Source organism: Cyprinus carpio, chromosome A7 (assembly GCF_018340385.1).
Source record: "Cyprinus carpio isolate SPL01 chromosome A7, ASM1834038v1, whole genome shotgun sequence".
Classification (NCBI taxonomy): domain Eukaryota; kingdom Metazoa; phylum Chordata; class Actinopteri; order Cypriniformes; family Cyprinidae; genus Cyprinus; species Cyprinus carpio.
The window spans coordinates 14,245,591-14,262,851 of record NC_056578.1 but is presented as its reverse complement, the minus strand read 5'-3'; the positions used below and the strand labels follow the sequence as shown (position 1 = coordinate 14,262,851).

The window sequence follows — 17,261 nt, the reverse complement described above, 5'->3', positions numbered from 1 at the left end:
TTGATCTGTTTGTCAAGGTCCATGTTAACATGCTGGCGCCCTTTTATTCCATTTAAGACTGATAAGTAATTTATCCACAACACACCAGATACAGAACATTTCACAGGCTGCTTCTGATTGAGAACACGGATCTGGATCGGTTTCCACTGAAGCAGGGAGAAGTCAGTCTCAAAATATAAGCATGTTACCACACGATACATCAGAATGCAGTCAGTTACAACATAATTGCATGGGAGGGGATACGATGTCACATACTGAAAAAAAAAAGGGGGGGTGTTGAGTGTGTACAATGAGGAACTGGTGACAATATTTGCTTTCCTTTGTCCTGCATTACATCACAGCTGCACTAAAGACACACACAAGAGGCCACACGTACCTACAGGTGAGGAAAACATCTCATTTGTTAGTGAAATGTATTCCTTGCTGATTGGTGCATTACCTTGCATTTTGTTATGATTTCTGTTCATGTATGAACAATTGTAGGCTATTATTTTAAGAGCCATTCGAAAGACACTTTCAAACTTCATGCAAATCTTTATTGTAATATCAATTACAAGTATATGTTGAATTTAAATCGTGTATCAAAACTGGTTTGACAGGTTCAATTTGTTTAAAAAGGAGGGGCAGTAGAGATATTGTGTGTGTGTGTGTGTGTGTGCTGTTTGTACAATCATTTTGTTTTCTTCTTCCACCAGCGATGGCTTCTTCCACCGGTTCCCAGGCTGAACAGTGCATGTGTTCAATATGTCAGGATTTCTTCACTGATCCAGTAACCATTCCGTGTGGACACAACTTCTGCATGGCATGTATCAGTCAACACTGGGACAGCAGTATGAAGACTCAATGCCCGCTATGCAAGAAGAACTTTCACTTGAGACCAGATCTCGGCATCAATAGAGAATTCAGAGAGCTTGTTGAAGGACTGAAGAGGGGGGAAAGTCCTGTCCAGCCTGGTGCAGTACCATGTGATGCCTGTACAAAAATAAAGAGAGGAGCTTTGAAGTCTTGCTTGCACTGTGAAGGATCTTTCTGTAAAACACATCTAGAGCCTCATAACACTGTAGCAAAACTGAAGAAACACAAACTTATCAACCCTGTGGAGAATCTGGAGGATTATATATGCCCGATGCACGAAAAGCCGCTGGTGTTGTTCTGCAGAGATGATCAGAGGTGTGTGTGCCTGTCGTGTACGACAAGAGACCACAAGAGCCACAACACTGTTCCCGTAGAGGAGGAGAGTGAAGAAAGGAAGGTGAGAGGTGCTTAACCTTTATGTGCTTCAACGGCTTTCAAACATTGCCTTAATGAAAGTTTCATTACTGTCCACAGTCCCAGTTCGGGAGAAGACAAGCCGAGATAAATTTGACGATTCAGAGCAGAATGAAGAAAATTGAAGAAATCAAACACTCAGTACAGCTCACCAAGGTTAGTCTTGCTGTAAGTTCATCGCAAAGATTTATTTAATGTGGTCAGAACGCCATATTGTAATTTTCTCTGCATTTCTCGTCTCCTCTAGCTTACTTCCTAGACTTGTTAACCTGTAATACACCTGGAATTTTGTATTACGGATATTGTTGACTCTTTGATGAATTTCTTTGTTTGTTCTCTTTTGTAAGCCGCTTTGGATAAAAGCATCTGCTAAATGCATAAAGGTCAATGTAAATTTGATGGCTTTTTAATAAGACTGACTGTACATTATCCTTTACTTAGCAAAGCTCAGAAAAAGAAAAAGCAGACATTGTCGAGCTTTTCACTAATCTGATCCGCTCCCTTGAGAGATGTCGGGATGAGCTGCTGGAGGTGATGGAGCAGAAGCAGAAAGCAGCAGAAACACAAGCTGAAGAGTTCATTAAAGAGCTGGAGCAGGAAATCAGTGAGCTCAAGAGGAGAAACACTGAGCTGGAGCAGCTCTCACACACTGAGGATCACCTGCACCTCCTACGGGTCAGTGTCTCTCTCTCTCTCTGCTCATAGGATAACACTCAACATGCTGAGGGACTTCTCTCTTTATCTCTCTCCTGCTGTAGATTTATCCATCCCTGTGCAGCCCTTTAGACACCAAGATCTGGACTGGGATCAGTACTGATACTCATCTGAGGGAGGACGCTCTGAGGAGAGCCTTGACAAAGCATGAAGAATTTCTCAATGGTGCAGTGGTGAAGATTACAGAAACTGGTGAGCATTTCACTGTTATGTTCAGTATATAAAAACAGCTTGTTTTTCTTGAATTTATATTGTGAATATTCTGTAAGCATTTACCAGTTAAAAACTAAAACTGGCACAGTTCTATTATTTACATACATTTTTAGAAAATAATCAAGTGTATAAACTGTTTCCTCAGAGCTAAAGAGGATTGAGAAGTTTACAGGTATGTCATCTATGCCATTTTCCTACATTCATATACAAACATTTTCATATTTATGAATACATTGTGGACACTTTTAGTCCTATGAAGTTTTAAAACTCTTAAAACTCACTTTTCTTGCTAGTTAATTTGTCAAACAATGTCCAACAGCAGATATACATACATAGAAAATTTGGTTCATTTTTTCTGAAAGTCATAAAAAATCTCTATCACAGTGTATCATATCTAATTTCATAATTAGCATTCTGTTCTTAATAAATACATACAATTTAATAATACTTTTATACTTTTTACATCATTTGACAAAATTAAAGAGTGATTGGAAACTACACACACAAATTCTGCTCAAAAGTAATATTTTCCTTAATGTGTTTTTCACAGATCACGTCTCATATATTTTATCTCAAGCTGTTCAATGAAACTGAAAGAAATAAAATGTAAACAATTTTTTAAAAATCTAAAATTCAAAACTGGAAAAATTTAAAAATTAATAATAGATCTGTAAAATTAATAGAACAATAATAGAGAACATCAAAGTTTAAAATATGTAAATTGATATACATATTTTAATATTGAAATAAGTGTAAAAGAGTACATACTGTACATACATAAAGAGCATTTGAAAAGTAGGAGATGAATACAGGGAAAAACATTTCCAAGATTTAATATGACAAATATAACAAAAAGAAAAGTTGATCAAAGAGCTATGTACTATCGTTGTATTGTTTATTCCATACTACACATGTTTAAAAAGTCTGCTAATTATCTCTCTCTCAGTGAATGTGACTATGGATCCTGAAACAGCTCATCCGAAACTCTTCTTGTCTGAGAATGACAAACAAGCTAGATATGGAGAAACACGGCAGATTGTCCCGGACAGTCCATGGAGGTTTGATACATGTCCCAGTGTCCTGGGGAAGGAAGGATTCTCCTCTGGGAAATTGTATTTTGAAGTGCAGGTGAAAGGGAAAACTGAGTGGGATTTAGGTGTGGCGAGAGAGTCTGTTAACAGGAAGGGAATAATTACTCTGAGTCCAAGGAATGGACTCTGGACTCTGTGGTTGAGGAATGGAAGTGAGTATAAGGCCTGTGACTGCCTGTCTGTCTCTCTCTGTCTGAACGTCAAGCCCCAGAAGGTGGGTGTGTATGTAGATTATGAGCAGGGTCTGGTCTCCTTTTATGATGTGGAGTCCAGGTCTCATATCTACTCTTTCACTGGTCAGTCTTTCACTGAGAAGCTCTATCCATATTTCAGCCCAGGCTTTATTTATGGAGATAAAAATTTAGCCCCACTGATCATTTCACCTGTCTGCAAGAATAAGTGTATTTTGGCAAATTATAACCACTTGTAAAAAAATAAAATAAATAAATAAAATGAAGAATGATTGTCAGTGTAATCATTTTTTTCTCTCTTTTTTTTGCTAGTAAGACTAATTTCTTTTCACAATAATGTTACTATTACAATAACCTCAAGTAAAGATGATCTTTAAACTTACTGTTTTGGTGATGACAAAAATGTTACATTTTTCTTCCGACATAAACAATGATCAAATAATACAAATCCACTAAGGTAAACCCGAAAGCTCAAATATGTGAGCTTCCATGTTTATTATTATTAATAAATAAATAAATATATATATTATTTAATGAAATACAATATTTAAAACATTTTCGATTAATTAAAAAAACATTAAAATGAAAATAAAATATATATATAAAAATTTCTATATTTTAATACAAAAAAATATATTTTAATGATAATAAAATAAACACTGGTTGATGGTAAATATTGCCATGGGGAATACTGCAAATGACAGCACAATAGAAAAAATAAACAGAGGAGCTGTGATTAAAGATGAATTTATCTGAACAGTGAATTATTTTTAGTATCCGAGTATACGAGAATTATTTTATTATATGTGCCAATAAATAGGATGAAACCTTTCAGCAAATTATTTTAAACGGGCATCTTTATATTTAGTTTGCTTATGATATTTTTCCGATCCATTTGTACTCAACACAAGTCATATTAAACGCAAATAACCAAATTAATGGGTTTTCACAAATTCCTTCCAGATTTCTGAACATGTATATCAGTATTCTGCTTTATAATCAGCAAGGCTAACATTGAGTGGAAACCTTGTTCTGGTTGTTCTGTTTTAGTTGGAGACATCCAGTGCTTTCTGCCACTGACATTGTTCGCATATTCAGAATAATTTTAATTTTTTATTTTTCTGCCTTCTCAGACAGTGCCAGAAAGTATTGGGTGCATGCAGTTATTTACAGAACAACTGCCTTTCATTTGATTAATCATGGTAGGCTATTGTATCTAAATCTCAGCTGAAACTGACTTTTGAATAGATAGTATATACTATGTCATTTATATATACGTTATTTGTCTTGCTTTGTCTCATTTGTCCGTGACATTCCTATAAAAGAGAGTTAGCAATGACTGTTTAGTATCAAATTGTAATGATTATAATGATTAAAATCTTTTTTTAAAAAATATTAAAATCTTGTTAGCTGAATAAATTCTAAGGAGTACACATAAAAGTCTTACAAGATTTTAAATAATAATAATATTGATTTGTACATGAATGACTAAATAAGCAAGCAGAAAATCGATCTTAGTCCAGAAAAGGGCTAATGGTTTATACAACAGCAATTATATATTTTACAATTAATTAATTAATATTAAGCTTTACATTTTTTAAGCTATACAGAAGTCAACATTTGAAGTTGATCAAAAAAGTTCATCAAAGTTGTTCTAAGACAAAAATGGCTATTGTTTTGGTTTTAGGACAACTTTGATGAAAAGTTTGATCCACTTCAAATGTTGACTACTGTACATTTAACAAAAAAAGCTTTAATGATCTTTGGTTTTTCAACAGAGAGTAAATCTTTCATGTGTTTAAGTCAAAGACAAACGTCATCTTTCATGTGCACACACAAGATTTATCAAATGACCTTTACCTGAACTAAGGGAAAGTTTATGACCTTTATAAAATCTACTTCTCACATTTCACCTTTATTATCTTCATCAGAAAAATATTATAATATATGTATTGTAAAAGAAGTTTGTTAATTATGTTAATTTTATATTATATATACTATATATATATATATATATATATATATATATATATATATATATATATATATTATAGATTAGATTCAACTTTATTGTCACTGCACATGTAAGGTACAAGGCAACGAAATGCAGTTAGCATCTAAACAGAAGTGCAATAAGCAGTAAGTACAGAATATACAAGGTCTACAATATGTACAATAACTATACAGATAAGTATTATGGACAAAATTTACAGATTTTAAATACTATCAGCATGATATACAGATAGGTGTACTATGAACATATTATACAGATGAAATATGTGAAGTGTATGTACACTATAGGCAGAACTATGAACATATGAACAATTTACACTATTGCAATGGAAAGTAAAGTGCATAGAAAATATTTCAGTGTGTAAATGGGTTATTCAGTGTATATAAATATATATATATATATATATATTAACTTTCTGAATATTATTCAGAAAGTTATTGTCCACTTTTGGTTCTACTATCAGTTCTTCCTGATGCATTAGGTGGGTGTCATCTGTGGCCTATATGGAGGCTTGATGGCAGGATGTACTCTGACCCTGGCTGATGAACACTTCCTGTAGACGAGCACTCCAGCAGATAGTAAAGAGAAAGCAGCCATGATGCTCAGCACTGCTGCCACAATGACCTCTGCCTTAGACACTGACTGAGGAGCTGAGGAGTGGACCTGTCTTTCTCCATCACATCATCATCACTACTATACAGAAATTATATAATACTTTACAGAGAGACCCAACTGACTGTGTTTAGTCCTGTAACTGCTGACATATTATGATGCAGATAAAACACATAAGATTTGGGGGAAAAAGAAAAAAGATGTTCCAGTGTTTAGAAGGTCATCTGCACTTTGTCTTGATGTAGAAGGAGCTAAACCAGAATACGGCTCCACCAGTAAAGCTGCCATGATGTAACCCTGAAGCACACAAGAGACCTGAACCAGCATCCTGAAAGGAAGAAAGACAGGGGGGGAATGTCTATGAGTATATAATCTGTGTTTTACATTAGGCAGCAGCTATTTACATTAAGAAAGGTAGAGGCTATTTACACAGAGTGATAGACACCGTTTGTACCAAGTATAATAGCAACATATAGCATTTTGTTCACACTAAGTGCAAACAGTGAGAGATAATATAGATTAAAGGTACAAAATCAAAGCAATAGTAAGTAGAATTACTGAAAATAGCTTTTGCCAACAAAGTTTGGGTATTTGCATGTTATCTAATAACGTTTTCATTTAAATACCTAGTACCATGTAAATGCCATGATTTACACTACCATTCAAAGGTTTGGGGTTGGTAAGATTTTAAATGCTTCTGAAAGAAGTCTTTTACATTTACATGGGCTGCATTTGATCAAAAATACAGAAAAAAACTGTAATATTGTAAACTATTACAATTTAAAGTTTTTTTTTTTTTTTTTTATGTGGTTACTGTCACTGGTACAGTAGTGTTTGGTATGCATGCAGTGGGTACCTTGTTCTCTAACGGAGCTCCAAGGTCAGTGTGGGTACAGTTGAAGTGTTTCTGCATTTCTCTGATCACAGTAGGAGAATACAGTCTAACCTGGCCCATCTCATCTGTGCTGGTCACCTGACCATGAGACCAGCAGTTTATACCAGCTTTATAAAACACAATGACAAAACTTACCAGCAAATGCACAACATAACAGGGCTATGATAAACACCATAATGCTATAATAGATATTTATTCAATTACATAAATAACATTTATACATTAATAATATCTCAATGCACTCAGACTGACATGAAAAAATATAAAATTTAAAGATGTAATTTATATTATATATTTATATATATATAAAAATTAAGACTTTTAACCACCTTTTTTAATACCTGCACATTTAAAATGTATACCATATGAGCGGGGTAGAGCAATGTCTGTGGTACCATATTAAACTGTAAAATGACTGTAAAAAGCATTATTTACAGTTCAGATAGGTTTTCACAAAAACAAAAAGTTAAATTAATTATAAACTTCACATTTCAGCCTTTAAACCAATTTTAGTCAAAAGTATTAATTACTATTTTAATTTAAACAATTATTATAAATCAATTATTATATTAATTAAATAACATATAAATATATTTTAATTGTTTTGATTTTTGTAATGCATTATCATCTTATCGATCTGCCGGTTCACATTTACAACTCTGTGTGTTTGCAGCATAAAAACATGGGATGATTTTCACAATGGTCTGAACAAAAACAGCACACAGGCTTTTTTTTGAAATTGAAATTTATTTTTTTTGAGAGGGGGGGGCTTTTTGAGTGTGGGAGATATTATAACTGTTTTCCGGTGACAACTGTACAGTACACAAAGCATTTTTATATATATATTTAGACAAGCCCATCGCTTTATAACCTGCCTGTGCAAAACACGGTTAACACATCGTCAGAAAAAAAATAAATAAATAAACTAATGCAATAGATTTCTCACCAGCATAGTATCAGTCCTTTAGCTTGTATTTGGAGATGGTGAACTAAACTTGCATATTGGTTTGCCTCTTTCTCTCGTATATTGCATATTGGTTCGTCCTCTTTCTCAGGACATAAAGAAATTGAGCCAATGACTAACGACACTGGCTTTGGTGTGCAAATAATACAATCACCTATCATTGTTTCACCTTTCATAAAATTATGTCATTCTTCACCTATAACACTTGTCTGAACATCCGAAGCTTTGTAAAAAAAAAAAAAAAAAAGAATAATCATAAAATAAAAAATCAGTTTTAATTTTCATAAACACACAAGAAACTAAACCATGACATTCAAACAGACACATTAAGTCACACAAGGAAGAATAAAAGTGCAAATAATTTTAATCTTTGTGGATTTTTCAGCTTGTTTAGCAAATATATACAGTGAAATTCATCCTGCTATCATCAATTAACATAACTCCCACCCATGTCTTTCTAATGCAATCACCATTCAGCAGATGCGAGTTCAACACTTCGACATTGAAAAATACATAGATTAAAAACAACATTGACAGGGTAAAAGGAGGAGTGAAATGACAGATCATACCAGCAGCTGAAACCAAGTGACTATAGATATGGCACTACGACTGTTTGCCCGTTTATTGTCCACTGAGCCAGAAAAGTATGAAATCTACAATTTTTTCATTTTGTAAGACATATTCAAGTTATTGTGATAAAGTGATGCCATTCAGGTTGGTGGTGCATATGGAGGTGCGAGTGAAGCCTCCAGGAAGGATTGTCTCAGTTGAGTGGCTTGCCACTTTCAGCTAGTTCACTCTCTCTCTCATACACACAAACACATACACACACACGCACACACACACACACACACACACACACAACACACAAGACTTATTAAGTTATTGCCACAGTTGCCATGCACTACCATATACATAGCGAAGGTGAGTTCTACATCTATGTGTAAACTTTTGTGCAAGTGTGTTTGGCCCTAGGTGCAAGCACATACACAATCACATACTGTCTAGTGATGTACAGGAAGCTCAATCAAAGGCACTTCTGAGGAACACACAAAATAAAATATGTGGCCTGTAGAATAATGATGTAAACTCACATGTATGCACATCACACAAATATATCGGCAGTTTCGGCAGAAAAAAAGCTATTCTAACTAAAATCAATCTTTTTAACCAACATCGTGGCACAGGATCACACAGAGGAACATTTGATAAGCCAGATGGGGGAGATTCTTTGTGCAAATGTTCTTCAATCAACACTTTAGATAAGTGCACAACCCACACATTTGTACGCACACAGTCGCTTGTCAAATATTTGATGCACATTAATTCAATACTACTTCTCTTAAGTCAAGAAAACACATGCTCTAACACAAGTTAAGGCACCAAGCCAGCACAAGAAGCAAACATGGTGACGCTCACGTGCTGAAAAGAGGAAGGCAGGACAGCAAGAACAAGGTGAAGAGACAGAACCAAAAAGGAAAAGAGAACGAGTCACTCATATTAGCATGGGCACATCATCTTCAGAGGTTGTGTCATCAGAGAGAGGAATCAGCAACACTTCATCTTCAGAGGAGGAAGAGGAAAAAGAGGGGGATGCTGAGAGAGGAAGAGAAGTAGAGGACGGGGAGGGTCGGAAACGGGAAATGCTCCGCCCCAGAGTTTGGAAGAGAGATGCCAGGGAAGGGCTGCTTGGGGGGACAGTGACGGGTGGGGTCTGTTGCGTTTCAGTGACTTCGATTAACTGGACAGGAAAAGGAGGTGGGGGAGAAAAAAGAGGACCCTCCGCTTGCTGCTGTGTTTCTGTCTGTAGGGATAAAGCCAGTTTTTGAGGCAAGGACTGACTGGCTGCCTCTGTAGCCACTGAGGAGACTCCAGGACTTGACTGACTGGGCTCAGCGCTAGAATTAGCAGCTTCTGTCTGTTGGGAGGAAGAGGTGGTGGTCTGGGTCGGCCTGGGGGCAGGCCGAGGAATTAAGCCCCATCTTCGTAGGCGCCGCATAGCTCTGCGGACAAACCGGGGCCTGCGTCTTCGCCGTAGAGAGGAAGCATTGTCTTGCCTGAGGAGCTGCAGTATTCCTCTCAGGGAGAGAGAGACAGTCTGAAAAACAGAGAAAAAGGAGAATTGTTGAAAACAGAAACATGCAAAAGTGAAAAATCAAACACAGAAATTCACAAATAAGAAAACCTAGACTATAAACACTACCGTTCACTCAGGCTGCATTTATTTGATGAAAATACAGTAAAAACTATAATATTGTAAAATATTATTACAATTTACAACAACTGTTTGCTATTTAAAATATATTTAAATTGTAATGTGACAGTAATGTGTTGGCAAAGCTTTATTTTCAGCAGCCATTACTCCAGTCTGCATGATCCTTTAGAAATCATTATAATAAGCTGATTTGGTGCTAAAGTAACTTTTTTTATTGTCATCGATGTTGAAAACATTCGTGCTGCTTAATATATTTGTGGATACCATGATACATTTTTTCCAGGACTCTTTGATGAAAAGAAAGTTCAAAGTACAATATATAACTGAAATATAAAATATAATTTGTAACATATAAATGTATTTACTCTCACGTTTGATCAATTTAATGCAACCTTGCTTAAAAGTGTTAAAGTCTTTAAAAATACATAGCATTAAAAGATTGTATCAAAATGCTATTATTAAAAATCATGTATCATTTATAATAAATTATTGCATTAAAATGTAATGAACTGCATTTTGCTGCAATAAATCAGTTACTAGAGCTCCTACCTCATTGGGGTTCTCTGTAGGGAAGTCTTCCACTGGTGGAATGATTCCCTGAGCAATCAGCTGACCATAAGAGGGCGGGGCCTGCTGCTGGATCAGTTCAGCCTCTTGCCGAGTGATTGGTGCGAACAGGCTGACAAAACAAGACAACAGTACACAGAAATACTGTCAATAACAGCTACTATTATAACATAATACACCACATAATGACATTCTTATCTTACTCAAAAAAAAAAAAAATCATTGACATAGTTGTAGAATCAATATATTTGGAAAATTCTTCTAATTTTATCTGGCTTAGATTGTTTTACCTGTACTCTCGAGTGCGTAGGGAGTAAAGCTTGCAGGTGCAGCCCATTGCAATGACTAGAAGAAGTCCGCAAACTAGGCTTCCAACGGTAGCTGCGGTTATAACTTTTCGGGGCAGGGTCACAGTGCAGTTAAGCTCATCTGTGCCGTCCTTACAGTCCACCTGTCCATCACAGCGCCAGCTCTCAAACACACACCTGTTTCAATTATTAAACATTGGCAGATTTTAAACACAGGAGCCATCATATAATTGTAAAAAATAATAAACTACCATTAAAAAGTTTGGGGTCAGTAAAAAATTATACTTTTATTTAGGAAGGACAAAATTAACAGTAAAGACATTTAATTAGTCACAAAATATATATATTTTTTTCAGAGTAAACGCTGTTTTTTTAACTTTCTACTTCTCAAAGAATCGTAAAAAATTAATCATGGTTCCCACAAAACCATCAGAAAAAATGTATTCTACATTGATAATAATAAGAAATGTTTCATGAGCAGCAAATCAGCATATTGGAATGATTTCTAAAGGATCATGTGACACTGAAGACTGGAGTTATGATGCTGATGAAAATTACATTTTAAAATATAAATGAGTTACATTTTTAAATACTATAACTAATATATACTAATATTTCAAAATACTAGAAAAGTGTTATTTTAAATTGTAATAAAAATTTACAATATTACTGTTTTTACTGTATTTCTGATGAAATAAATGCAGTCTTGTTAAAAAAACATTTTAAAATTTTTTTTTTTGTTTGTTTGTTTTTTACAGTAGTGTATACTTGTTTATGCACATAAACAAACCTGTCACTGTCACAGTGAAATGTCCCAGGTTGACAGATGGTGCATTCTCTTTCATCAGTCCCATCTGCACAATTAAGCTGGTAGTTGCAACGATCATGAATCGAGAAACAGATTGGTTGTCCCGTTTGAAATCCTCCCTTCCCACAGAGGAAGTGCCCAGCCTGGCAGCCCCAGCATCCTTCTTCATCCAGGCCCGTTTCAGGACAGTCCCAGTGTCCATCACAACGCTGCTTTGCGGTGTAACAGCCTCCCATTGATCCTCCACAAAGCTCTTCCCACGGAAAGCAGTAATCCTTGATGCGATAGGTCGCATTAAAGCCCCGCCCTTCCAATGAAGGCTCCATATGGTAAATCAGGGAAAGCAAGCCGGTGTGGGACTCCACCTCCACTGCTTTGTTATTGGACACAGAGTTGATCTGTAATAACCAACAAGAGTGGGTGCAAGACTTATTATCCATATTATCAAAGGCTGAAGTGGTGTGAAAGTTTAAAGAAACAACAAGACTAGATTACTCTTCATTGATCACGCTACTTATCATCTGGCACACATAGAGTAAAACTCACTGTTTTAATGATGTTGCCTGTCCCGTGGGACTGGTCTTTGATTGTGATCATGTCTCGAGGACCCAGCTCCAGTTGCTGAAGCTCTAATTTGAGTGGTCGCGAATCGTGGGGATCAACCGTCCAGACACACTCCACCGGTTGTCCAGTTTGTACAGGGGGAGTAAATGACCCATAAAATGCATCCAAGTATCCCCCACATACATCTTTGGGTGATTTAGGGATAATGGCATCACATCCGTCCTCGTCAGAGCCAAGCTCATCACCCACGCCAAGGCATTCAACCCGTCCGTTACAGCGCCACGATGCCGGGAGACAACGTTCACTGTAACATTCAAACTCGCCTGGGAAACAGGGACCTGAGTCTGGAGAGATGGGTGGAAAGATGAATGAACCCTGTTAAACACTTACCAAAAAGTTAACTATTCAAAAAAAGAATATTTTCCTTCGAGGTGTTGCACTCTACCTTTAATATATGAAAGATGGAACCCTGTTACTGGGTAGAAATGAGGGAAGAAGTGGTGTGTCACTGTAACATTTCCCCCTGACATCTCAAATGGTGCTGGAAGCTGGGAACCGCAGAATTTGAATGGAGAGCCAGTGAGAGGAACCACGGACACCCATTCCTGCCCACATTTCGTATCGAACTGGGTGGGAATTAAATTAGAGATGGATGGAAAGGAAGTGAATGATAAATAAATAAAGAAGGGTATTTATTTTGTGTGTATCAAAGCAATCTCTCACCTCGTTAACAGCAAAAGCCATCTGTTAACCTATTTACAATCTGAGATACACTCATCATTGGGCTGCCTTTCACATTTTACGTTCATAATGTTCATATCTGTACAGTATCACGAAATACAAACGTTTTGTTATTTCAAGGTGTCCTTGTTACAGTGTAATTATATATATAAATAATGAGTAATATTAATCAACAACATGCACTTACTATAGAGTCATAAGATTAGGATAAAGGTTTGGTTTAGAGTTGTTAGCTGCTTGTGCTTTTGAGCAATTTATGGTTATTACTGTATATAAGTACATGTAACACTTAACAAGGACACTTAAAAAAGTGTTACTGCTTTGATTTCTGGTGTTTCAAAAATCATTAAAAATGGTTGATAAAATTCTGCTGGTACCTTATAATGACACGCTCCCCAACTTTTGAGGTAATCAACCAACTGCAGTTGAGTGGACGGGAAGGCCAGGCACGGTGGGCAGAATTACGAATCTCTCCTTGTCTGGACTGTAGTATTTTGGGTGGATGATCACAATGACCTGAAACAGACAGTTAAAGCAAAGACATCTTTAAATTGTGCTCGGAACCTAAATTTCTATGTGAAATGATCACAATAAACAAGATATTCGATTTACTGGAGTCCTTTGAGAACATGGTTTGGACAGGAAAAGCAGGCAGAAAGGCATTTAAAACATATAACAAAATACTGAGCATTTAAATATATTAAAACATCCAAAGACAGTACTGGAAAGAAACCCTAAGCTGCCAAGCAGGAAGTTAAAGACAAGTCACGTTGGGAAAAAACAGGACCATTGTCTACTGTCAATTGCATAGACACTTTTAAACCAAGCAGCATTCTGTTGGTCAACATGACGAATTTGCATGAAAAACTTGATGCGATATTTGCATGGGAAAATATTTCTCTTCCACTATTTGTGCTCCAGCAGTAATTGTGACCAAGCCATTAGTGTGTGTACAACAATGTAAGAATGACAGGCAAGAGATAACAAAAAAAATAAATAAATAAACATATTTTGGACTTTGGATGCAGACATATCAAATAAAACACATTACAAGGTGACATTTATTTTCTAATGCTTTAGTTTTTGGCTGCGCTGCTCTCGATGACTATTCTGTTCAGGAATGTTGTATTTTTAACTGGAACACTGGGTGTGAATTAAACTGAAACATTCAGACTGTAATATAAATGAAAGTGGAGTAAGGTGTGGCCAAGTATGGTCTCCCATACACAGAATTTGTGCTCTGCATTTAACCCATCCAAGTGCACACAAACACACACACACACACACACAGTGAACATACACCCGGAGCAGTGGACAGTCATTTTTTGCTGTGGCACCCGGGAAGCAGTTGGGAGTTCGGTGACTTGCTCAAGGGTCCCCTTGAACATAAACATAGAGGTGTCAAGCTCTTACTTACCAGCACTGAAGACCAGCTCCAAAGTGCAAGGAACTGTCGGAGCAAAGACAAAAAATTTGATCACATAAAAGTTAAGGATCGCTAAATGTTGTTTATTGACAGTAATTACAATGTAAATACAAACAACCGTCTACAGTCTACCTAGCTTGACCCTCAAGTCACCATAGGTAATCTTTGGTTAAGGTAACTTAACGTCAATATTTTGAACTACATCAAAAGTCTGCCTCAGATATATATATATATATAAAATAAGATATATAAATAATACAATATATAATATTTGCAATATATAAAAATATTGCTGCATGTTTGCTTGATAGACACTCAAGGACAAATCATGATATCTTACCTGATAAAAACAAAACAGCTAAAACGCAAAGGCTGAGGGAAACAGACATTCTAACAAGCCAGTGACTGTCGTTGTCTCATAAAACACAAATTAAAAAATACAATTTATGGAAAAAAATGTTTATGGTCGGTAGATCCATCAGCTCGCCACAATAACAGGCGCCATCGTCAGCAATGTGTCTGTGTTGGAAGTGTTTAGCTGTGAAGACAAAAATAAACACCATAAACTACCACAGTTTAGACAAAGAAAACACAAACTGGAGCTCGGCTTGCCTTTGGTTTAAAAAAAGATTCAATTTGAAACTCATTGGCGTTACCTCGACAAATGTCAACATATATAAATATAAAAATAGTCGGCGACTGACAAATAAAAACGCGTAAAACGTCTCTAGAAAGGATGACTTCCTGTCTCGCGCTTTTCTCGACAGTGACGCAACTCGGCGTCAGGCAGAGTAGCGCTGTAATGTTTAGATATGAAACAGTAACACTATTCAGTTACATTTTATACATGAAGTCAATAAATATATTTAAACACATTTCCTGGCGTTTCTACAGTAACACAGTTAACAGGCCGTACGACCAGCGTCTAAACTGACGCACTGATCCGAAAGTTTCGTTACCAGTCTTTCTCACTCCCCTGGTTTTAACTAACGCTAACTGTCTTCGGGCTAACTTACTTCCTTTACTTCGTAATTGGCCACTTTTAGGACCTGGTGCCGTAGTACAAACTATTCAAAATGAAACTGTTTCCTTTAACGCGTAAATACTGTCTTATTACTTTATTTTTACTGTACCTGGTCTCCTTCTCTCTTGTTGACATTCGTTCTCAGACACTTCCGCAAGTTCTGCTTCGTGTGTGGAGAGGAGACATTGCGCCACCCATCTACGTCTCGGTGTGACGCCATGGACGACGCCGTCCGCTTTCTGCATGTAACGTTCCGCTTTCAACACTAGATGTCAGCATTTAGCGCTCTATTTTCAGCATTGCCATGGGTTGTAGTAAGTATACTACTATTCTCAACATTGCTATTGTTTTTTAAGAACACTACCATATTAAAAAGTTTCAACGCAGCTACTCACACTTTATACGAAAACACTGTAATATTCAAATAAATAATATTCGCAATAATAATAATTATAATAAACCATGTATTTCTGCATCCACTGGCAGGGAAGATAGTAACAGAAAAAGTAAGATTAGGTCAGGGCCAGCAGCAAGGGAAGAGGTCAAATCAGTCATTTGAATATATAATTATAATTATTATTATTGTTATGTTGTTGTTGATGATTATAATGATGATGATGATGAAGTCTATGATAGAATAGAATAGAATAGAATAGTTTTATTGTCACTGTTTTGAAACAACGAAAGACTGTTTAGCAGTTCACAAGGTTTGGCAAATTACAAAAAAATAGTAGAGATACAAATAGAGATATTGAACAAGAAGATAATTAATCCAGAAGGTAATAGATACAATGATAGTGCAAAATATCGTACTATAAAATATATACAATGGTTTGTGCCAGACAGAGTACTTTGTGCAAATAAAGAATGTAGTGCTGAAAACAGTATACATAATATGCTAAATATTCAGGTTATCAGTACTATATATGTCCTGAGATGGTTCGATGATGATGATGATGATGATATTTATTAAAATGCTTGTTGTATTATTTGTTAGAGTGTTATTGGTATTATGCTTTTAAATTACATTTACAATAAAATATTATTGTTTTGTTTAAGAAGGTGTCCCAGTTTGCCAGTAAGATCGAAGTTGTGATCTATGCGTGTTTATGAAAGCATTTTAGTTTTTTGTGTTTAATATTTTTTTTCCCCCATTTTGGTTGTAAAAAATACATTCATACATAGGCACAGGCACAACTTCTATTTGTCGACAAAACTAATTTAAATCGTTTAAACTGTTAAAGTCTCTTTTAAATTTGACTGGTAGTGTACCTAAAACTTTGTGGGGGGGGGGGGGGGGGTTGGGGGGGGGGGGGGGGGGTAGTAATAATAATAAATCGTTTAATAAACCATCAGAGACAGATTACATGATAGTCGCCGAATAGATTTGTCGTATCGGACATGAACCTAAATTCCTTTACAAAGTCAACCTCTGCCTTAAAGTCATTGAATTATTTGCACACTAGGAAGAAAGCACACCCAGTTAGATGCTGTGCGGTGCACGTTACATCTGCGAAGTCGATTCTCCTTTTACTCCTCCCAGTTCGATGCTGTGCGGTGCACGTTACATCTGCAGCGTCGATTCTCCTTTAACTCCTCCCAGTTCGATGCTGTGCGGTGCACGTTACATCTGCGAAGGTCGATT

At 36.2% G+C, this 17,261-nt stretch overlaps 2 protein-coding genes across 2 annotated transcripts; one reads left to right on the top strand and one right to left on the bottom strand.

Moving 5' to 3' along the window:
• Positions 1-34: 34 nt before the first annotated feature.
• Positions 35-3,725, top strand: LOC109060066 (E3 ubiquitin-protein ligase TRIM39-like). The gene is made up of 7 exons (XM_042759816.1): positions 35-382; positions 696-1,252; positions 1,330-1,425; positions 1,711-1,944; positions 2,028-2,175; positions 2,342-2,368; positions 3,143-3,725. Exons 2-7 carry the CDS (start codon positions 698-700, stop codon positions 3,715-3,717), a joined length of 1,635 nt encoding a protein of 544 aa, XP_042615750.1. The 5' UTR covers positions 35-382; positions 696-697; the 3' UTR covers positions 3,718-3,725.
• Positions 3,726-8,309: 4,584 nt separating this feature from the next.
• Positions 8,310-15,878, bottom strand: LOC109064680 (low-density lipoprotein receptor-related protein 10-like). Its single transcript, XM_042759814.1, has 10 exons — positions 15,726-15,878; positions 14,933-15,130; positions 14,584-14,616; positions 13,541-13,682; positions 12,871-13,058; positions 12,408-12,769; positions 11,844-12,259; positions 11,036-11,230; positions 10,728-10,857; positions 8,310-10,061 (listed from the first exon to the last, which is right to left on the bottom strand). Exons 2-10 carry the CDS (start codon positions 14,979-14,981, stop codon positions 9,459-9,461), a joined length of 2,118 nt encoding a protein of 705 aa, XP_042615748.1. The 5' UTR covers positions 14,982-15,130; positions 15,726-15,878; the 3' UTR covers positions 8,310-9,458.
• Between the last annotated feature and the right edge of the window lie 1,383 nt (positions 15,879-17,261).